A 23495-nucleotide genomic window follows, 5' to 3' on the forward strand; every position below is an offset into this window, starting at 1 on the left:
ACGACTGTGCCAGTGGAAATAGTCACTCTGGGAAGATGATTCATCCCACCAAGGCCGTGTGCAGTCACTGGTTTTGGTTGCAAACAGCCTCACCACGTGCCGTGGGGATCCATCACCCAGCAATGGAAAATAACATGGAAACCTTTCACCTAGTGGAGCAATGCTGCTTCTCAGCTTGATGAGGCAGAAGCCAGACTTCTCCACAGCCATCCTGGACTGAATCCAGCCAGAGCTTCCAACTTCCTATGGAAAACAAGACTGTTTACATAAAAGTTTTGTGTCCTGGTTTCTGTGGCTATGTGACAGCTAATTCTGATTTTTATTTTTTTTTTAATCATATGATTGCTCTGATTTAGAGATACATTTTGTTTCTCACTGGATCATAAGTCATTGTTTTGGTCACTGTCTGTCCTGCTCACAGGATCAAAGCTGTGTTCCTGTGCTGGTGGGAAGCCCAGCTCCTGACACTGGCATTAGGAATGAGTAATTTTTGGCTGAGGGCTGGCATAGCTAGTGCTGGGCTCTAAAATCCTCAGTGGGTGACACAGAGGTGACTCAGTCCTCGCCAGCTGCCATAGCTGTGTGATGAGTTGTCTGTGGGCTGAGAAAAGAAACAAAATTCACAGAACAGGACAGTGCAGGCACTGGCTTTTAATTTGGGTTTGCCACATTGCAACCACCCCAAACATGGCATTGCACGGTCCTAAGGAGGTGGCCATGGAACTGCTGGGGCTTCCTTTAAAGCCTGAGGCTCATGTGCTCACTGTAGCCATGTCCTGCACTCTCCCCATTGTTCCCACTGTGCCATCTTGAGTGCCGAAGATCTCCTCCCCTGCAGAGGAGCAGCCTCAGCCCCTGCCTGGCAAAGTGATCACAGGACTGCAAACTGCCTTCCCCAGCAGGTCTGTGACATGTTGAAGCTGTGGCCTTCTCCTGGCAGTGGCTGGATCAGAGGGGCTCATCACCACCAAAGGAGACTCTCAATGACTCTTCCCTGTCTTGGCTGCACACAGCTTGCAGGAGGGTTTCCTGCTTAGCTCATGCCATGCTTCGACACAAAACCACTGCATGTCTCTGCTTCAGTTTTTCTGTTTTAAGTGCCATCATTTGCTGTGACTGTATCCAGGGGCATTCCCACCAAATGGCCTGGAATAACCAGCGGGTGGGTAATCCATCCGTTAGTGAGTCAGCACTGCCCTGCAGGTGTCCTGCGGGAGCCTGGGGCCGTGCATGAGAAAGTTGAACAAACAACTCTGACTGCAAACAATGTTTGAATGCTTGTGAAATACCTCCCATGTCCACTTAGGTCACCTTAGTGGAAGCCTAGCTTTGTTTAGCCTAGCTTGATTGAGAAAGAAAACTCCAAACAGGCTGAGCCCCAACTTCACCAGGCCACCTAACCCCTTTGATTTTTGGTTATAAATCTCTTCCGACAGTTCATATAATCAAAAGTGTATGGTTATTGTAGTAAACTCTGACCTGGAAAGCCCTTTACACTTACTATCTCATCTTCCCCAGCATGCTAGAACAAAAGGACATCCTTTATCAGAGCACAGGCAGGGTGAGGATTTGACCCAGTTTGCATTTACTCAGGAGCTGATCTCATTTCCAATTTAATTATGTTTCCTCCCTCTCTCTCTCTCTCTCTCTCTCTCTCTCTCTCTCTTCCCCCCCCCCCCCCCTCATATTTTGAAGTACACATCAGCCTCATACGTGACCCATGAGGGGGAATGAATTTGCTTATAGCAAAAGGATTCAGTTGGCAGTTTTAAGAAAAATGGGAGCAAATTTTTAAATGGAAGGTGCAATGCAGCTCCTGAGAGTCATCTGTTGGGAAGGTGAAAGATTTGTAACCTAAGTGACAGACTTACTTTTACACCTGAAATAGGATTTTTATAAGTGGGATGCTCTGATTTCAACCTCTGTGTCCTTTCCATGGGAACATCCCTGATCACAGCCCTGCCCCAGACTTGGGAACAGCTGTCCCCCACCCCAAGCTTGCTCCCAGGCCTCATGCAAGGGGGCTGTGAGGTTTCTCTGCGGGGTGTAGCACTGCACTCTCCTTTGTAGTGGCAATTGTATCGCATCACCATAACATCCCTGTTGTAACCCCTGCTGTATCCACCCTTGTGTCTCCTTGTTGTAACCCTGTCGCTGCCATGTCACATTCCCTTTTTTTTTCCTGTTGAATCCCCATGGCAACCCCCCTCGTTAAAGTTCTGTAGCCTCATTGCATCCTTCTTGGCTCACTGCTGTGTGTCCCTTGCAATATTCCTTTTTACATCTCACATGGTGAGGCTGTTTGCAATCGTAACAAGTGATTGCATGCTGCCTTGGCGGGGTGAATCATCTTCCCAGGGTTAGGGTAAACCTAACCCGAACCCTGGTCCAACTGCCCACCCCCTGCAGCCCACTTGCACCCCTCCCTTACACCCCCACCAAAGTCACATCACATCCCTCTGTTGCCACTCTGTGTCCCCTCTTGTACCCCCGCACTGTCCCAGCATCCGTGTTATACCTTACATACTGCCTGCACTTTCACTGCAGCTCAGTTGCATCCCCAGCTTTACCCCCACTGAATACCCATCACAGCTACACTGCATCCCCCCATTGCATCCCCTTTTCCACCACTGTTGCAATCTGCATGGAAGTCCCATTACTTCTCTGCTGCATTCCTTCTGCAGCTTCATTGCATCCCCCTTTACATTTCCACTGACCTCCTTCTACATCCCCCCATTTTAGCCATTTTGCAGTCCTTGTCTACCCCCGTCGCATCGGCAAAGCAAGCCCTATCACGTCTCTCCTTGCACCCCCTTGTAACCCCGCTTTCGCCCCTATCTCATCCCCCTTTCACCCCAGCTGTGTCCCGCCTATACCACCTTGGCATCCCGCCCCGCGAAGCCGCATCCCCGCCTCTCCACTGCGCCCCGTGGAGCCGCACCGCCGCTGGGGGGAGGGCGCAGCGGAGCCGCCGCGTTCCGCCGCCCGGCGCTGCCATTACGGCCCGGCACGGCTCGGATCGGCACGGTGAGAGGCTGGGGGGCGGGATGCGGGGCTGACGGTGGCAATGACAGGTCCAGGAGGGAAGTGAGCTGAGCGTGGGCCGTTCCGGCGTCCGCGTCTCCCCAGTCCCAACTGTGGTATCGCTGGGGGTGGGCAGAAGATCGCAAGCAAAGACGAAATCCAAGAAAAACATTAAAATATATATTCAAAGATTTAATTAATTTGCCTTTAATTCCCCCCCCCCCCAACAATTAATCATTTGGTGGCAAGAGGGAACAAGATGATCGATAAGGTCCCTTCCAAAGCAAATTGTTTTATGACTCTAAAGGATTCTATGGACTAAGCTGTTGCTGTTCAGAGGATGCTGTCATTTTGCCGGAGGAGGATGCTTTGAGGAGACGAGCGGGTGGAACTGTGTGCTGAGAGAAGGGGCTAAGATGTGGCCCCTGGATACCCCTACCTCATCCTTGCCCAACTCTTTCCTACCACCCCCCGAGGAGACAGCTGTGTCCCAGCGCTTTCGTGACATCAGATGTGCCATGCATGCTCTGCAGTGTGCATGTGCAGCAGGATGAGGATGGCAACGGGGTCCGGAAGGAAGATGGGCATGTTATGAATTTCTAAACCAGCAGCTGACTGGCATCACAGCCTGATTGGGTCATGCTTTTCATCCACACTGTCCCCAGGCTGGCTGACAGTGATGCTGATAGCTTGTCCCTGCATTTCCCAGCCTGGGGTACAGCAGCAGGGTCAGAGACAAACCCAGACTCTCAGGCTTGTGTTGGAGCTGTGTTGCACAGAGATGTACGATTTCTGCTGCTGCAGAAATAATGATCGCATTTCTGCCATCTATAAATATATGAAGGTGAAAGAGCACATTTCCTACTCTTGGTTCACCAGAGGCCAGATTAAGATTGAGAGCTGGCTGACTGACAGAGGTCTTTCAAATATTAATAGATATTAAATTACAACTTCACTGTGATTAGCACCTAAAGGATCCCATAGCAAACTACACCACTGGGGAATCATAACAGTTCTTATGTCATAGTTTATCATCAATATTATTTTTCTGACTGCAGATGATGAAGGTGAGGGAGTTTCCAAGGGAAAGGGTTCACTTGCATGTTTTTGGTTTTTCTTTTTACATGGTTAGTGGTGTGAGCTGGGGCTTCTGGGGGCCCACCTCAGTCACCAAGGTCCCTCAAAGCTCACTATTTCTGCAGTGGAATCTTAAAATTGCTTGATGCTTTTTCCTATTAGGATATTAAAACAAACAAACAAACAAAAAAAAACCCCAAACCCACCATATGACTAAATGTGCTGCTTAGCTTTCAGCTATTTAGTGATCAGTGAGATATGGACTGTGCTGGGTGCAGGTGGGCTGAGCAAAACCCTGGGTGCAATAGCAGCCCAGTTGTTCAGCTCAGTCCCAATGAGCACAGCTCAAGACAGCCTTTGTGCTTGAATGTTGGTAGTGTTGGCATACATGTGATTCCTGTGTTGTGAAATCCCTGCCTGGCCTTCCTCAGGGCTGCCCAGTGCATCAGCTGCCAGTTTCCTCTTCCAGCTCAAGGCCCTTCTGCCTTGGAATGGGTTTTGTGCTGCTGCTGCTTCTCTTGTGGGGCTTGGAAAAAAATTAAAGATACACCTGAGCTGCATTCTTGGGTCTTCCCAAGCCTCCCTGGAGTGACACACTGAGCTTGAAAGAGGAAAAATACCTTTGTCCCATGGCCTTGGGAGTGTCCCCAACATGCTATCCTCTGTAGCAACCACACAGACCCCTTCCACTTGTTGACCTCTCTCTTGGCAGATGTTGAAACCCTTGAATCTGACACAGGGGAGGAAGTAGCAAACAAATGGAGATGTGAAGGCTCCCCTTAGTATCTGTCCTGGGACCATCCCATTACCTGGGGTGCCTTGTTTTGTGGATCCTCCCAGGTAGGATGCAGGCTGTGGTGGTTAGTGCTCGTTGCCACTATGGAAAACAGTGCTCCTGGTTTGGCATCTCATGCCCTGCCACATGCACAGCATGCTTGGCATTATCACCGCCATGATCACACATCATTTATCAGAGTTGCCTAATTGATGTTTGCAAGTTAATTTATGAAGTGTGTGGGGATCATTCTGAGAAGCAGTCGCAACACTTGGGGCCATTTGCTGTGGCTCTTGGTCACAAGGCACCTCAGAATGATGGATGAGCTGTGGTATGAAGACTTATGGCTGTTACCAGAGGGCTTGTTTTTGTTTTTGTGTGTTTGTTTGTTTGTTTAAACCCACAGCAGCTTAAAAAGTTTCTCTAGCTGGCAGCAAAGGACTGTGCCAGGACCTGGGGTGATGGTGCCTGGTCTCAGTGCAGCAGGGAGGGTTATCATTCCCCGATGGGCAAAGCATCATCGCAGGGCATTGCCACTGTGGGTGCTCCCCCAAGGCTTTGGAGAGCCGGTGTCCCTGCAGGACTGATGGGTGCAGGGGTGGCTTTATTGGGCAGGCGGTGCTAGGGACTTTGGTGATGGTGGCTGCCCCTGACCGCATAGCTGAGCCTGCTGACATTTTCCTCCATCGGAGTTAGCCATGGAAATCAGTGATGGTGCTCGGCCCACTCAGAAGGAGGTTCAGAAGGGTCATGAGGCACCCCGACCCTCCTTCCCCGCCAGGCACCCGTGGCCAGCCGGGCTCTGAGCCGGGTGTGCATGGCCGGCATTGGGCGCCGGGGCTCACGTGGTGAGTGGTGGCTGCCGTGACGCTGCCGAAATGCTTCGGCGTGATGGGGACAGTGGCCTCCGGCCTGCGGCCCTGGCAAGGGGAGCTCTCAGGGATTTTTCTGGCTTGAAGCAGCCCCCAGAACTCATGCCGCGTGGTTCCGGTGCACTTATTGATCGTCCCCCGTGAATTTCACTGCCAAAATCTGCCAGCGAGTCCAGGCCAGCATTTTGCTGCGTGCCCGGTAATTTCCTGCGACTGCGCTTCGCTTCAGCCTGTCTCACACAGGGAAGGCTCGGGGAGGGGAGGGCGCAGGAAGAGGGCTTGGAAAAGTACCTTTAAGACAAAGAGGAAGGGGATAAGAAACAGCTTAGCTGGCTTTGTTCTAGTAGCAGTAATCACCTGAAGGGCGAGCATGAGCCCGCGGCGCTGGGTCCGCGCAGCCTTGCCCGGGGCTGCTGAGCTCGGCTCTCCCCGCCGCGGCTCTCGTTCCCTCCCCGATGGCAGCTTGCACTTTGCTCCTGCTTGGAACAAGTGCACTCAGCGGGCTTTATTGTACAAAAGACCATATTTACATAAACAGGGGAGAGGTCGGTCAGAAGATGAATATGAGACGTCTTGAAGGGAAGCTGGTGGCTTAAATACCCCAAGCTCACCGGGCGGCCGAGCCTGAAGGAAGGCGTTAAAGCAGGACTGCGATTCTGACCTTGTTTTTTTGCCTCTTGTGACAGTGTTTTCAGACACTGCCGCCGCCCACAGCAAGCAGGACTTGTACCGAGAGGAGGAGGGGAACTGTGCAAGGTAAGCCGAGCTTTTAAAAGGCTTTCTGCTCGTTTAGCTTTCTAAAAGCGGTGTGGAGGTGGAGGCAGAGGTGGTGACCCCATGCCAAGGGAACACAGGGGCTTCCACCATCCCGCGTTTTTTTGCTTCCTGCAGCCTTCTCTCGTTACGGAGAACAATGGGAGCAATGGCGATTTCCCGTGCTTAATTTCTGCGCGTTTTAGTGACATAGCAAAAGGCATCGAGTGCTCTGGGGTGGGCTCCCTCACAGCCTGCCCGCATGGATAAGGTTTATCGGTTGCATAAAGTGTTTTTTGGGTGGTTTTGTTTTTTGCTTTTTTGTTGTTGTTGTGGTGGTGTTTTTTTTTTTTTTTTTTTTTTTTTTTTTTTTTTTTTTTTAAATGAACAAGCCATGGTTCGATCAAGGATCTTTCTACAAAATGTTAATTAAACTAATAACGATGTGTTTGTTCAGGCTTGAAGATGGAAATGAGGTTTAGCTTTGTTAAGGAGGTGCCTGATGGAAATATTTACTGTATTTCTCAAATTTCAGTTATTCCTATTTTCCCTGGGGAAAGAGGGCAAATCTGGCTGAAGCTTCAGAGGTTCTGTAAACCGTTTCTCTGGGCTGTGTGTAATGTGGGGTCCAATGTGATGGTGTCTGGGGGTGGGAGGCTGTGACTGTGGTGATTGTGTTCCTGTTTCATGGTATCACATACCCCCCACACACCACTGGGAGTTTTGCAGGAAGCTGGAAAACATCTGACTGTTCTGACACGGAGAAATGTGGAGGTGGTGATGGGAGGAGGCATTGAGAATGTTTCGTTTTACAAATGTGGCACAAAAGTGCTAGTGGCGAGGAAAGGAGGAGCCATGAGTTGGTTTGCAGGGGGAATTAGAAGAGATATGTGTGTGGCAGCGTTTAATCTCTTAATGAGAAAAATATATGCCAGCTGCCTATGGTGGGGAGAGTTCAGGGACAAACATGACGTTGTGCAAGAGCTTGCCCTTGCTCCCAGTGTCCTCCACCTGCTGTCCCTGAGACTTGTCTGAAGGATGCTGAGGAGCAGGGATGGGGACCTGTTATCCCCAGCAAGTGCAACATATGGGGAAGAAGTGAGGATGTGGGGGTGGGGATAAATTTGTTTCTGGTAAGGGCTGGACAACAAAGAGTGCCCTGCCAAGCTGTTCCCTTCTGTTCCCAAGTCCAGTAATAGGCTCTGCTTCCTTGATTAGTTGGTGCCTGTGCAAAGTGGTAATGAGAGCTGGGCTCAACCCATCAGTTCTAGGTCAGTGGTTGTGTGCTGGAGATTTGAGATCAGACAGGAGGAGAGAAGGGAGACAGAGATGGATGCCTGCCTCCAGATAGAAGTGTGGAGCCTGCCTGAAACTGGCCCTGCCTGCACTCCTCGGGGAGTTGGGCTTCCTATGTCTGCAAAGTGCCCCAAGGGCTGTGTTGTGCCCTGTCACCCGACACATGTTCTGTGCCTGTTAGGAGGCTCATTGCCTGTTTGAGACATGCTCTCCTGAGAGGATAAGATTGCAGTAATTAGATCCATTAAGGAGCCAGAAGAAATAGGTGGGTTTTAAAACCAAAGGAGACTTTGCTGTGCCCCTGACTGATACCTGCCTCTTGCCTCTGCTTTCCTCCTCATCTGGCAGCAGAGTTCTCATTTAGCAATGACTTGTCATAATTTCTGGTGGTTAACCTCAGAATTTTCCCTAAATGCAGGCAGGTGAGGCCGAGTAGTGAAGAGCATCATGGACCTGGATATGCTGAACATGTTTATCATTGCCAGTGGCACCCTGGCTATCCCCATCCTGGCCTTTGTGGCCTCATTCCTCCTATGGCCCTCAGCGCTTATCCGCATCTACTACTGGTGAGTGCATGAGCCCCCTTCTCTCAGTGTGGCATCGGGGTGGAACCTGCACCCAGCAGGGCCCCACACACAGAGGTCACAGTGGTGTGAACAGAGCTGGGTGTTCCTGTCCCTGATGGCCATAACAGCAAGTGACCTGAGGTCCTCCAGGGCCATGCCAGCTGTGTGCAGCTTTAAACATGTCTGGTAGAAGAAAATGGCATTTTTCTATTGCATTTCTGCTGCTGAGGCCTATGGCTGTCAGGCCTCTTGCTGTCTTGAGGGGTTTGGCTGTGCCAAGGAGCAGTTGGCCAGGTGGCCACTGCAGTCCCAGCTTACAAGATCTCTCCAAACCTCTTTGGGTTGCTTTCCCCAAGGACAGGACTAAGACTGGGAAAAGTACTGCCATTGCACATTGCAGCCTGTCCACCAGCCTGGCGGCTGTGGAAGTCTGGTGATCTCCCACCTCATAGCTGTGGTGTGGGTGTCACTAGGCTCACATGCTCCATTGCAGCTGACAGTATGCTCAGCAGGCAGGGTCTTTTCCCTCATTAGTAGTTATGGATGAGGCTTTTCTCATCTTCTCTTTCTCTTCTGGAATGGAGCATCAGAGAAGATGGAGGGATGCTTTTCCTTATCCCCTTGAATCTTGTCCTTTCTGATACCAGGAGGCAAGCACTATATCCTTCAGTTCTCCTTTGTTCCTGGAAATCAGTGATAAGCCCACTGGCAGCTTTCCTTTCTGGGTTTGTTGCAAGGAAAAGCTGGAATAACTCCCTTCAGAAGCTGGGACAGAATCTCATGCCCCAGCATTGAGCAGGCAGCAGCAGACAGGCAACACGGGCAGAGCAGGCAGTGTTTCAGGCTGCCCTCGTATGTTACTGGTAGATGGTGGCTCTTACAGTTCAGCTCAAGAGTGTTTCCAAATCCAAGTAACCTTCTAGGAGAGGAAGCTGTTTGTCCACCACAGCACTCAGGTGCAGCAACAGGATGAAGCCTGTTTCTAAAGGCACTTTAATTAGCAGCCTTTTATTCACAGCATCTGAGAGAGGACGGATGGGATGAAAACCCCAGTGATGGGATCATCACATTGCAAAGGAGAGCGGGCAGTGTCACAGCCTTCTGCTGCCTCATGGATGTCTGGGTGGTATTGGGTTTGGCAGTCAAAGTGGCCTATTTCTTTGGATATATGAGCAGCTGGTAGAAGCCAGGGAGAGCCCTGATGGACAGAGGTTCTGAGGAGGATCCCTGGAAAGCACTGCTGAGTGAGTGTGGTCAGGGTGAAACCTTCAGCAGCCACAGGCAGCGAGGCAGGACAGGGCAAAGGAGGTGCAAGGTCTGATTCCAGGAGCTTGGAGGAGCCAGGGTGAGTGGAAGGTAGAGAATGCCCTGCTGCCTTTGTTCTTTTGAGGTTTCACTCAGCAGATAAGGAGCTGAGTGAAAATGCACTGTGGGTGTGTTGGTCTGTGTTTGCATGAGGGAGGGGTCAGAAGGACTATCTTCTTTTGAAGGGTGTGGTCCCCCATCTCTCTCTCTCTTCCAGCATTTCTGGCAGTATGGGCTTCTTGCAGGAGTAATTGCAATGCACTGTGTGTCATGGGCATCTCTTTTGTTAGGGACTGTGGATCAGAAACATGAGTTTGCCCTTACGCTTCCTTTTCTATTGCCTTCTTTCCAAGTTGGGTTTTTTTTGAGGGGTGAAATTGTTGTGTTTCCCCATCAGCAGAGGCAGGACAGGTACAGGCAGCATGCCATGCTGCTCTTCTCTTTCAGCCCCATGCAGTTCCAGCTTTGTGGCACTGTTCCTGGGAGGTCCCAGGGGAAGCTTCTCCCCTCTTCCCTGCCCTCTCCTTCTCCTCACTGCCAGTCTGTGTGTCCTCAGCCGGAGCAGTCAAGGGTCATGCTGGGCCCCCTTCATCCATGGCCTCACTGCTTTCCCTGCCACTAATGCGCCTTCCTGCCTGGCAGGATATCCAGGGCTGCCCTGCTGACCCCAGCCATGGAACCACTCTGCCTGTGCTGCGACAGGGGTTAATCAGTTTAGCTGCTGCCACTAAGTGAGTTAACACCTTGTGAGGGATCAGTTCAGCTTTGCTCAGATTATTTTGCCTTCTGCTGAATTGATCCATTAGGATCAGTTGCTAAAAATGTTATCATCTTGCTCATTGGTAGTTCACACCAGTGCCTTTGAGGCAAGGACTCTTAAGACACTTATTAGGGAGAAATTCACCTCTCCTTGCAGGACCAGCACAGAGCTGAGATGCTGCTTAAGTCCCAGTAACTCCCTCGAAAAAGGGATTATGCTAAAAGAGGATTTCTCTATGCATAAGCTTTGAGTGGGCAGAGAGGTAGGACAGTCCAGAAGTGTTGGTGACCTTGCTCTTGTGTCTTAAATAAACTCTGATACTGCATATAAAAGTACTTGCCAGCATCTTGGCCACTAGGAGTAGCCCAGTAATTGTCCTGACAAGGGTTATGTCTGAGTACAGGGGAAATGCCTGAGTACAGCGGAAAGCGACCCCGTTCTCCACCTTGGGCTGCACGTACACATCATGTGTCCAAAGTGTCACTGATAATCTCTGTTCAGGTCGTTCTGGCCAGCAGTTTTGCTGCATCCTCTGAGCAGACTGCAAGCATATGCTGGCAGGAGCTGTCTGCCTCTGCTTTTAGAGGAACAGCCTTGAGGTTAGCCTGCTCTCTTCTGGGGTGCTAAACCCAGTGTAAGGATGGTCCACTCCAGTCCATTGTTTGTGTATAAATATATTTTTAAAGGCTCTCTAGTTGTTCCATGGGAATTTGGTTTCTGTGGTGCTCCAGGGTGACATGGTTGTTTTGGCTGGGAACTGATGTGCATGTCTGTGGGGTGAGGTACTCCCACTGCTGCAGGACTGTGTCCAAATAACTCTGTGACAGATCCACCTTATCCACCTGAGAGAACTGTCTCCCTTGGTCTACCGACACTGTATGCTGCTCCTCCTCTCTCCTGAGTCTCTGTCCTCATACCAACCTTTGAGCATTTTCTCTTTTACCATTGTTATTTTGGCCCATTTCCATAGCTAAATGAGTTATTTAGGGTATTGTTTTAAAGCTCTTAACAGACAGAGCGTCTCCAAAACAATCTACAGTGCAGCCAACCACCAGTACTACACCTGTCCAGATGCACAGGGTTAATCCCAGTAGTCCCAGTATGGCACCAGTGAGAGCCCAACCTAACTGGCCTTAGTAAGCCAACAAATCTGTGGCTGCCTTCAGACTTATCACCTGGCTTATATGGTAGCTGGGCCCTGGTCTTGTCTTTCTCACTGGTGTTTTCTCCTTGTTTCCAGGTACTGGCGCCGAGCCTTGGGCATGCAGGTTAGATATGCAAACTACGATGACTATCAGTTTTGTTATTCCTATAGAGGAAGACCTGGATGCCGGCCGTCCATCCTGATGTTACATGGGTTCTCGGCTCACAAAGACATGTGGCTGTCCATAGTCAAGGTAGGATTCCATTTCTGTCATGTTGCTCCTTACTGAGAATTGATGGTCCTTGGCTTGGGGGCAGTGTGGGGGGCCCAATGATGGGATGGGATGGGATGACTGTTGTAACATGCTAGGAACATGCTGCTTAGCTCCATGCTCATTGCTTGTTGTATCCCTTCACCCCTATAAGATGCAGAGCTGCAGGGGAAAAGCAGTACACACCTGCTGTCTCCATAGGAGGCAAGTCTTGGCCATGTTCTGTCATGTCATTCTTGGTACATGAGCTGACTTATTTCGGTACGTGAGCAACCAGGGCTGCCTGGAGGAGTGTAACCCCCCCTGCTCCCACCTGGGCTCCCCACTTGGCATCCCTGGGCTTTGCAGCAGTTTCCCTGCACTGTAACCAACCCTGGTTTGTTTCTTCAGTTCCTGCCAAAGAACTTGCACTTGGTATGTGTGGACATGCCTGGGCATGAGGGCACAACCCGCTTCGACTTGGATGATTACTCCATTAGTGGGCAAGCTAAGAGAATACACCAGGTAAAGCTACAGCATCACATCACCTCCGCAGAGAGATGAGGGGACGTGAGGGATGTGGGTATATGAAGGATGCTAAGCCCCGTGAGTCTGCCTTGTGTGACCTCACTCCCTCCCTTCACAGGCAGCCAGAGTCACCAGCCTCAAGCTTTTGAGTTGAATTTCTGTAATGACCTGACCCCATGGTGTTGGTTCCTCTCTCCTAACAATGCTCCTTCCGCTCCCTGACAGTTTGTGGAATGCATCAAGCTGAACAGAAAGCCCTTTCATCTGGTTGGCACTTCCATGGGGGGAAATGTTGCTGGTGTCTATGCTGCTCAGTACCCAGAAGATATTTGCAGCCTGACCCTCATCTGTCCTGCAGGTGGGCAAGGCAGGGGAGGCGAGACAGAGAGGGGGCAAGCAGAAGCCAGTGCTAAAGCCCAGGGCACTGCTGGAGGCAGCAAAGACGTGTAGTGCAAAGCATTTAGAAATAATTTGTGTTTTCACTCTGGAAATCTCTGGCAAGGCACAAGAGAAAATCACGGCTTTGTGCTGACTACTCTTCTCTAAGGTTTGGCATTTGCCCCACTGTGCTTTGTTTATAGTCAGGACTAGGGCAAATTGGACAAGTTCTGCTCTGGAGGAAAATGCCTTTTCCCTTGGGATGGCAAGCATTTTACATGGCATGTCTGCAGCCTCCCAGTTTAAGAGAGGGAATCAAAACTGCAGCAGGAATAGCCTCCCCATTCTGGCCTCCTGAAAGTCCTGGTGTGCTGAAGGCCTGGGGCTTTGGGAGTTGGAGAGCTCTGATCTCCCACCTTTGGGTGCCTTGAGTGGGAAGAGCACTTCAGGGCTGGGCACAGGTCAGCAGGGTGTCCCCTCCATGTCCACATTCCCCTGGACCTCAGAGAAGCCTGGGCATGACATGCTGCAGGAGGTGTAGCAGGCAGGGAGCTTCTTTGCCAGGGAGGCTTTGCTGCATCCCAGTTGCCATAGCAGCTTCTTCCCCTCCCACACAAGGAAAGCAGCTTCCAAATAAGCACTAAGGAATGAAACAAAGCAAATGTTACCTAGCTACCAGGCTCTGGGAGCGTCAGGTTCCTACTCCCCTCTGGGAGAGGTGTTGACTGCCTTTCTCACTGTTTCTGGATGTGAAACCTCTAGGGGGGTGCTGCAGAAAGGTTTAGGATTAAACCTGGGGAATTTTTCCTCAGTGGTGCATGCAGATGGAGCTGCTGAAATTTTCTGTCCAACCCTGTGCAGCAGCAGCCTGGGCACTAGTGTTTGCATCCAGTGACCACATAAAAATTGGTGCTATAGCTTTTGCTGAAGTAGTCATGTATGTCTACACCTCGTGCCATACCAACCTGTGGGGTTGGTGGTGCCAAGCCCTGGAGCAGGAGGGAGGCTGGATGTCTCTGGATGTATATTGAAGTGGCTGTATGTACAGACATTTTCTTCCCCTCTTTTTATAAAATCTTATTAAAGAGTGAGCAGGCAGGAACCCAGAGGAAGGGATGAGGGAGGTCAGTACAAGGATGGTTTTTTGTTTGGGCTGTTTGGGGGGAATCTTATCTGGATTTCATCTTGTTCACCCCTTCTCATTTCACCCAGGCCTGCCAAGTACCACTGACAGCAAGTTCATTAAGCAGCTCCGGGAGCTGCAAGAGTCCAAACGCATTGACAGGATCCCTTTAATCCCCTCAACACCCGAGGAGATGGCAGACATGCTGAAGCTTTGTTCCTACGTTCGCTTCAAGGTGCCACAGCAGGTGAGAAGCCGATGATGGTTGTGGTGGCTGGCCAAGGGGGCTTGGAGGTGGTGAGCAGGTTTGCTTCTCCCTGAGCCTACATAGCGACAACTGAGGCAATGCTGCGAGTAGAGCTAGGGCTGCCAGCCCTGCCATCACCCAGGTGAGACATACCCAGCCCCACTCACAGCATTTTTCCAGCACTTTCCCTTCAAACCCTCTTTTCCTAGCTCCCTCTGGTAGTCTCTGCTGGAATTCCTCCTCCCATTAAGTTTTTGGCAGCAGGCTGGGATGTAGAAGGGTTTTTAGTAAATATGGCTGGCAGGAAGCCTTAAATAACTAAGGCAGCTGTTGTCTGATGTGGAGGGGGATTGTTTGCTGCTTTTTAAGTAGAAGTGATGGAAATGTTAATTGCATCATTGTCAAGGGAGAGGAACTTGTGAGGGGATGGCTATTAAACTAGTTTTCCTTAGGAAGTCTGGATTGGAGAGTAAGAAAAAAAAAAGTAAGGTAATGCCAAGACATTTTGTATTTTTGGCAAAAGAATACAAAGAAGGAAGAAAAGTGCAGTCATAGCTGAGGTGGCTGCTGGCCAGGGGCAGAAATCAGTCTGCATCATAAAAGACAATATTACTTGTTGCTGAAATATATGTTGCTTAATTGTGGTTTCAACAGCCCCACATGCGTAGGAAGAAGCTCATCCTGGGGCCAGACTTGCTGGGGAGACAAGGGCTGCTCTTGAGTGCTCTTGGGCATGCTCAGCCCTGTGCACGGCATGGGTCCCCTCCAGCAGCTGTCCTCTGCTCTCCCTGCAGATTCTCCAGGGTCTAGTTGATGTTCGCATCCCACACAATGAATTTTACCGGAAACGTAAGTGTATGGTGGCAGCCTCCTCATTAGGCTTTCCAGCAGGATCCCTGGGGCGTGGGGACCAGCTGTTCCCAGCCCCTGTGTTCCTGGCACATGGGTGGGCCCCAGAATCCCTGTGCTATCTTGCTGAAGGTGGGAGGGGGCAATGTCATTAACAGATATGGGGACACACCTTGGTCATGGGTAGCAATGCACTGCCATCCCCACTGCCACCCCCACTGGTGATGGGGTTGCTGCTTCACCCTCCCCCTTCCATCTGGGTTCACAAGTACCTATGAAGAGATGGTTTGGCTGAGGGGCCCCTCTGCAGCTGGGCTTGGTGGCAGGGCAAGGACAGCTCATCATCTCTGCATGGGTTTCCCAGTGAGGGGATACGGGCAGGACTGGCCCACAGGGCCCTCTCTGAGAAGGGAAGGGAAGACATCCCCCTGTAGAACTGACTCTTCTCTTGCCCCACTAGTGTTTTTAGAAATCGTGGATGAAAAGTCCAGGCACTCTCTCCATGAGAACATGAACAAGATCAAAGCACCAACACAGGTCATCTGGGGAAAGCAGGACCAGGTAGGTAGCTCCCTGCACATTCCCCACAGACTTGTCTCCATCTCTACCTGTGCCCACCCACAGGGGCATGGTGGGAGCTGTGCTGCTCAGCTGTGCACCGCTCTGCAGGGAGCTGACACATGGGTCTCCGTCCCCAGTGGATTTAGACACAGGGCCTCAGGAGAGTGATGGGTAGAAAGCTGACAACCAGCTTTCCAGAGGGAGGAGAGGGCAGTGCCAGGGCTGGGGAGTGTGAGGTGGCGGGTGGAGGTGTAGGTGCCAGCACCAAAGCCGGCAAGGGCTGTAAAGAATAAAGTCAGCAAAGAGAGTTGTCCTGGCAACTGGGAAGAGACATGCTGATTGTGGACAGCTTCTAGGCAAAATCTTAGGGTTTGTTTCAGAGGTAGAAGTGGGAGGGAGGGTGTGGGAGGAAGCAAGTTGCAGGCTTGCAGAGGGCTCTATAGATGCAAAGATGCAAATGTTTGCTTGCAATGGTACCTTTGCATTGAGACAGCAGCCAAAAAGCATACAAGAGAGTTCCCTGCTGCATGCTGAGACTGGCACCATGTAGCCTCCCTGCCCTGTCCCCAGGCAGGGGGCTGGCATCACAAGGACTGTGTCTGCATCTCTGCTCCACAGCTCGGTTGGACCCCAACAGTGTCCAGCAAACCCCATCTCTGATTGTGGCAGTGACTGTTTTTTCTCCTGCCATCCAGGTCCTGGATGTTTCTGGTGCCAGTGTTTTAGCAAGTGCTATTCCAGACTGCCATGTGTACATCCTGGAGAACTGTGGGCATTCAGTGGTGGTGGAGCGGCCCCGCAAGACAGCCAACCTCATCCTGGAGTTCCTGGCGCTGCTGCACAGCATAGATAACAAGAAGCAGGCATGAGTGTGGCAGGGAGCCAAGTGCCATGCCAGGTTAAATTGTAAAGTACTGCAGCTTTGATACGTTCTCAGGGATCTTGTACTAATTGGGGTCAATGTGCCAAAGTCCCTGAGGAAGGCAGAATCACTGATACCTAAACCTATAGCACCACTGGAACAGCAACCTGGGGTCATTGAGGAACCTCCATAGATGCAGGAACAGAAGCAGAGTATCTCCCTTTTCTACTTAGAGGTAAGATAGAAATGAGCTGAAATTACCCAGTGCTCATCACACAGCCACCCATCTTACCTGGGTTACCAGCACGTAGTTGTTCATGACATTTACCTAAACTGTATATGAAATGTAGGAAGGAGAAAGCATCCTGGACTGAGACTAACAATATTTTTACTACTTAAGAGTCCATTGTGTTGCATGCTGCTGTGCTGTAAGAGAACCCCCAAGTGCTCTAGGTGTCTGCTTGAGTGGTCTTTGTATAGCTCCTTATCTCACGATTTATGCAGAAAACAACAGAAAACTGTATTTGTGGAAGTCCAATGACTGTATGTGCAAAAATGTTTACACTCTGAGTGGGTTTTTCTAAATCTCTAAATAGCTCCTGTGTATTTGTAATGCCTTAACATTGCCCAGGGTGTGGTGTCTGTGCACAGCCCACCTTGCCCAGGGCTGGTTCTGAGGGTGAACACAGCCAGTGACAACGGGGTGCAGGCAGCAGCGCTTTGTCACTGCTGTGGAACCGGGGCAATGGCAAGCGCCCAGGGCCATTCAGCCCCAGAGCCTGAGTAAGCAATAAGCCCATGGCCAAGATGTGATTCAGCCACCTTGGGTGAACTCAGCTCCTCTATCACATTGTGCTGCTGAACACCTGGATGTAAATAATTATTTTCTTAATGAATTCTGTGAATTCTGCAAAAGTCAAGGCCACCAGAACAAGTGTGAGGGGTGGGAGGGGGCTGTGTGTGTGACCAGCACAGGGAATGGTGAGAAGGGGTCAGCTTGCCTACAAGGTGCTGGGTGGTGGTGAGGAAAGGTACAATGTGCTTCTGCATCCTCTCCATGACTGCAACTCCTGGCCAAGTGAAACTATAGGTAGAAACAGGCAATACAGGCAAGCTGCCCTTTACAGCAGGATCCATCCTGCAGCTTTCCAGGTGTGGTCACTCACTGCCTGTCCCAGGGACAGAACACTGGTCCCAGTCTCAGGCAAGACTGATGGGTGCTGGAGGGCAAGGTGGTGCATGGTGCCCTCAAAGGCAAAGCAGCAGGTGGCTGTCATCCCTCAGTTACCCCCAGCCCTCCTCAGGGGGTGACTGGGTGCTGTTAGAATGTCCCTCCCCCTGACTGGAAACACAGGCTTGTGGTGCTGACAGCTTCCTGAGGTACCCGGATCTGTACATACGTCTGAAACTCCCCATCAGCTTCTTGGCTCTTTTTAAGAGAAGAAACATTGTTCTTTTAGAAATATAGAAATTTGCTGTTAATTGCTTAGTTACTGTTTCTACTAAAGGAGTTTATTTAAAAAAAATGCTGGAGTTTTATGTGATAAAACCCAGAAAAACTTGTTCGGTATCTATATGGTTTCTCATGCCACAGATTGCTGTTTGCAAAGGATTTATATGGCTATTAAAATCTAGTGATTTAAGCAGTCCATAGTGCAATGGCTGTTTTTTTCCTTTCAAGAAGGTGGTGGCTGTGGTGTGGGATGATACAGGGGTCTTGCTCTGCTGCTTCTTTCCTCCCCATATTTCTGGGAGATGCAGGTTTTGGCTCAAGGAATATTTTTTAATGGAAAGAAAGATGTTGAAGACCCAGAAGGCTCAAGTCTCATTTCTTCAATGACAACACACATTTTCCTTTTCTTCATTTTATTAGAAGGACGTGGCACCAAAGACTCAAGAAGGAAAATAAAACCTTGAGAGGCAAGGGAATTAGATTTTAAGCACCAAGATTCCTCCTAAAACCCTTGCAAGCATGTTAAATACTAATTTCAACTATAATTTCAAGTCTTACTGAATTTGTACACTGTGCTAGGAATAGCATTACATCAATTTACAGGCAAAAGTATTTGCATTTCTCCTTTCCCCAGCAGCTGCATTGTTTGCCAGAGGAGCTGCAAGGGGGGCTGAGAAGCATCTTCTTGGCTTCTGATTCCCCTGCCCATGCCCTGCCACTGCTCCACTGCTGCAGTGATGCATGCATCAAGGTGACCCTATTAATGCTCACAGCACAGAGGTGGGAGGTGGCTTCGCCTACCTGGTAGGGGCGGAGGTTGGGGTGGTTCAAGGAATCTGCATCATGTGTTGCAGCCTCTAGTAGTTCAGCAATAAAACCCCTCAGATCTATATTGAAGGGCCCCCAGACTGGCCCCACAGCAGCTGAGCCTATTGGAGAGGAAGGGATGTAAGCTACCTGCTCCTGCAAACACACCTGGCTGCTGCTCCCATTAACCCTCATTTCCTGCTGCCAGCCAGAAAATCCCCACACCAAACAAGGCATGCTCCCTTGGTTATGGCTGCTGTCCCCCTGGCACTGAGTCCCCAGTGAGCCCTGGTCACCCTCCAGGTACAGTGTCTCTAGGCTGGTTACGGAGCTTGGAAAGGGGCAGAGGCTTCGGCTCCTCCTGGTGGGTTTTTGTGTCTTGAGGGCAGAACTGATGGAACCATAAGGAAACTACTGGATCCCAGTTGTGGCAAACCCAGGTACAGGGAACCTGCACATAGCTTGAGCATCTTTGCATGTCAGGAGGGTGGAGGTGTATTTTTGGTTTGTTGCCTCATGTATAAGTATTGCTTTCCCCGTAACCACATGGCTAAACCAGGTCTGTGCTGGGGCTGGGCTGGGTGGTGAGGCTCATGGAGGTAAAGCTTCCCATAGAAGCTTAACGAGCAGTAGGCCCTTGTTGTGGATCTTGATTAGGCTGTTGTAACTGTATCCTGAAAAGAGGCTCCAAAATGCAACAGTGCTGTTTTGAAATAAATCTAATACTGCCTCTGAGCAAGCTATTTTGCTGCTGAGCATCCAAGTCTGTGGTGGTACTGTCTCCTGGAGTGTCACTGGGAGCAGGAGGGAGAGAGCTGATGGCAGCCAAGTAGTTGGGTACTTGGTGTGTGCCCAGCTGGTGCTGAAAGGAAAAATGTGATAACTTTGAAACATGGACCTTCAGGGTAAGCTGGGCTATGTCCTGTTCCACACAGCTGCAGACAGATGCTTGTCTGAAGTGAAAAAGCATCTTTCTCCCTTTTTTCCCCAGCAAAGGGGAATTAATATTTGCTGCCCTGTGGGAGGGTTTCACCAGCACAGGCCTGCACAGAGCATCCTCTGAAGGGCAGAGTGATGCTCAGGAGGTCTGGCAGTATGGTATGGGTGCTGTCGTGGGTGTTCCTCACTCTGGCAGGCCACCATTCAGCTGAACCTTCCCCTGACCCAATGTGTGTTGCAGTCCTCTTAGATGCATTATTCTTCTCACGGAAGCCTGCATGAGAGTGCCCTGGAGGATGACTCCCGTCGCCCACTGCAGCCCCAAACCCCTGTCCCTGTAGTCATGGAGTAAGTGCTGCCCGTGGCTACCTTGTGACATGACGAAGGTCCCCTGTCAGGACCCTCCAGCTGAGACTTGCAGCAAATGCAAGAAAAAACACACAGGATCTGGCAGGGAGTTCGGGTTTGGTTATTTTTCCTTCTAGGAGGCCGTTTTCCGAACAGGAGCCTCTTGGGGCCGGTTTGGGATTGCTCATTAAGCACTTGCTGAACCGCTAGTAGTCGGTGACTTCTGCCTACCATTCCCTGCCCGACAGCGCTGCCTGTCTGCTGCCTCTGCCCGCGGCTCCAGACAGGGAGAGCAAACCTCCGTTTTCCTTTCATATGGGGAAGGCAGGCTCCTAGACTGATAGCAATCTTGCTAAGGCTGTTTCACTATATCCTGGAAAGAGGCTTCAAAACACAAAAAAGATCTAATACTGCCTCTGAGCAAGCTGTTTTGCTGCTGAGCATCCAGGTCTGTGGTGGGACAAAAGTGGTAGAAAATAGCCATGAGCAGCATGCTCTGACAAGGTGAGAAGGGCTCTGGCAGTTGCCAGGAGTCAGGAACACAGCAGCCGGTGGCATCTCACCCCTCTCAGAACCCCATTCTTTCCCAGAAACCTCTGTTTCGCTCTGGAGAGCAGGACCAACACCCAGCCCCGGTGTGCTGCTCTATTGATTTTGTTTTGTTGTTTTCTGGGAAAGCTGCACAGAAGCACTGGATGAGTGGGGAGGTTTCTGGCAACAGCACTGGGATTTGTGCTTCCATGTGGGTTTGCACAGCATTCTTGGCCCTGGGCTCTGGCAACCTCTGTGAAGGTGACCTGCATTCCTGGGTGAATAACAAAAAGTCCTCTCAAAGGACAGGCACATTCAGCTGCAGGGGAGGCTTCAGTCAGGTCTGCCATGACCTCTGCCACCCATTGGGAATGCCCAGGAGGGCTTGCGTACCAGCTTGGTGTCTGTGCACTGAAGGAACAGCCAGTGCTGCTCCAAAGCCATTTCATGGGATAGTAGTAAAGTAGAGCTGGGAGAAATCTTCAGACACCATCCGGGCCATCCCTAGATCCTCTCGTACATGAGCCATGGATGTTCTCACTGGTCTTAGACACCCCACCACAGTTTCCCAGGAGCTGATGGGCTCAGAGGGCATCCTAATGAATAACCTGAAACTGTCGAAGTTTAAGCTTATTACTTCTCCTATTCCCATTGGATGCTGGCAGAGTGTTCACAGCTCCTTGCAGCTCCCTCTTTCGTGTTCAGAGATCTCCTGTGTTCAGAATAAAATCCCGCAGGCTTTGCCGGCTGCTCTTGTACCTGGAGGGTTAATGCAGGCAGCTGGGCACGAGATCTGGGCTTACACTTTGCTGGCTTCGAACAGGGGGTATCTTGCAACCGTGTTTTAAGGGCAAACATCCCTGTCAGTTTAGTTTAAAAGAAATAGTAACAATAACAACCCCTCTACCATCCCCCACCCCAAATGAGGTGGCTCAGCCTATGAGCCACCATATGTCCTATGAGTCATCCTTTCCTTCGACCTTGATCCCCCAGCCTACTTTTGCACAATGGTTATTCATACCTGGAAGCAGAATACTGCATAAGTCTTTCCAAAACAGCATCCTCCTTTGCCCATCCACCCCCCCCCCTCCCCCTGGTTTTTTTTTTTTTTGGTGGTGTTTTTTTTTTTTTTTTTTTTTTTTTTTGCCAAGATCATCTGTATTCTACCACACCCCTCCAGCACATCCCCTCGGGGCAGTCTCATCTGAGCCACTGATGGAGCTGTGGGAATCTCCCTCTGCCTCCTCCCCCTTCCACAGGGAACCACAGGTAACTAATGGAAAGAGTTTTGCTGCATGTTTTGCAGCTATTTGCAGATTCAGTGAATCTTGAATATTTTTCCAGCGGGAATGACAGAGTCTTGCTAAGCAAAAACCTCACTAAAGAAACACTGTCCTTGCTGCTCTCTCTGCTTCTGGGGCCTGTTGCCCTATTGCAAAAGAAAATTGATTTGGACATGACTAATTCTTGTTATTGACCACCCCGACTGTTTCTAGGTGCTTTGTACTTCTGTTCCCAAGCTGTTCAGGGATGCCATGGGGATCAGATCCAATGCCTGGAACATATTTGCCTTAGCATAAATAACCCATGGTGGTGTCCATGAGGTTGGGAAATATTTGGAATCCTGCCTTTGACCCTGTAGGCAGGAGAGGTCACTGGCTTGTTTGCAGATCCAGGTGAAGGCTGGAGGACGTGGAGCTGCTTAGGACCATGGGTGTTGAGGATGGGGACCCCTGAGTACAAAATCACCTGTGAGGTCCCCATTCTCAACACCCGTGGCATCCTAAATTTCAACATCCCAGCTCTCCAGCAGTTGTGGCGAGATGGCACCAGGTGGCAGCAAGGGACAAGCACGGGGAGATGTGCAGCGCTCTGAGGGGAGCAGAGAGACCTGCAATGCTGCACCCCCTGCTCCAAACTGCACCCAGATGGGGTCCAGCTCGTTGCTTGGGGCTGATGTCCGGGCAAAGTCTAGTCTCTCTCCGTGAGAGCTGGGTCCTCCATGCGTCCACAAGCCATGTGTAACCTGTCCAAGGGCAAAGCCCAGCATTCCTGTCTCACGCTTGGAACTGGGTGCTCTTGGGGTCAAATTCTCTCCTAACATAAGATGACCAGACTTGGAGGTTTAAGGGCAAGTCATCCCTGCAAGGAGTTAAATAATTAACCTGTTTTGCTAGAGCCTCAATTTGGCCTGCAAGCAAACTCCTCTGTGCTCCTGGGGATGCTGTCACCACCTCACAAATGTTGGTCTTGGGAGAGGGGTGATGTGAGGGATGTGGAAGAAGAAAACTAGGTGGTGCTGGGCCAGGCCACCACTAACAGAGGGATGGGAGAGGGATGTGGGATGGAAGTAGTGTCAGTTCATGTATCCCATTCTAGGGGGGCTGGAGGAGATGGGGGTGATGTATCTACCCCCTTTGTCCCTGGAGAAATTATGTCAGGCCTCCCATCCCACATGGCTCAGGAGAGCCTACGCAGCATTCTCCTCTCCTCTCTGCATCTCTCTTCAGAATTCACTCCCCTGCCAGTAGTTCCTATCTGAGCAGCCAGGGATCTGTGGTCAGAAGGGCTCCTGCAATTTTCCCTGCAGTGCTCAAGAGCTACTGACCTGGATTCAGTAAGTGGGAGACACACCTGCCCACAGGTTACCTGGCAGTATTCTCTGTCTCAGTGCCTGACTTTGGTTTAGCTGTGTTTGAAGCCTGAGCAGGCGGCTCTGGGTGGAGGCCAGTGTGGTGCCAGCACACAGAAATGGGATCAACAGCTTCTTCCTGTTGTGCAACTGCTGCACAGCCCACACAGAGAATTTTTGAGAGATTTGTCAGCGTTTTTGTTTTTTTCAGTTAATATTTATTTGCTTGTTTTGGGTCTTGCTTTCACAAACAAGGAATTTAAATAGTACAGGCTGAGAGGGGGCACAAACCTTGCCTAGCCTGCCCTGAAGTGCTGTGTCCTGCTCCAGGAGCTCCCTGTGCCCACCCCAGCTGCCCTCACCTGCCCAGCCCTGGCTTCCCCTGAGCACAACTCCCCAGTCCCACTGGCTGTGG

The 23495-nt window shown here is 50.6% G+C and overlaps 1 protein-coding gene across 3 annotated transcripts; it reads left to right on the forward strand.

The window, feature by feature from the left end:
- The first annotated feature begins 2941 nt into the window (after positions 1-2941).
- On the forward strand, positions 2942-18016 carry ABHD6 (abhydrolase domain containing 6, acylglycerol lipase). Of its 3 annotated transcripts, none has more exons than XM_040076424.2 (10): positions 2942-3027; positions 6435-6504; positions 8216-8363; positions 11669-11825; positions 12234-12347; positions 12576-12708; positions 13941-14098; positions 14893-14947; positions 15408-15508; positions 16204-18016. In XM_040076424.2, the coding sequence occupies exons 3-10, from the start codon at positions 8245-8247 to the stop codon at positions 16375-16377; spliced, it is 1011 nt and encodes a 336-aa protein (XP_039932358.1). In that variant the 5' UTR covers positions 2942-3027; positions 6435-6504; positions 8216-8244; the 3' UTR covers positions 16378-18016. The 3 variants fall into 3 exon arrangements, with proteins under 3 accessions (XP_039932358.1, XP_039932360.1, XP_039932357.1); XM_040076426.2 differs by lacking the exon at positions 2942-3027 and adding an exon at positions 5132-5207; XM_040076423.1 differs by lacking the exon at positions 2942-3027 and adding an exon at positions 5749-5947.
- Positions 18017-23495: the final 5479 nt, after the last annotated feature.

This window comes from Hirundo rustica, chromosome 12, assembly GCF_015227805.2.
Source record: "Hirundo rustica isolate bHirRus1 chromosome 12, bHirRus1.pri.v3, whole genome shotgun sequence".
NCBI classification, from domain to species: domain Eukaryota; kingdom Metazoa; phylum Chordata; class Aves; order Passeriformes; family Hirundinidae; genus Hirundo; species Hirundo rustica.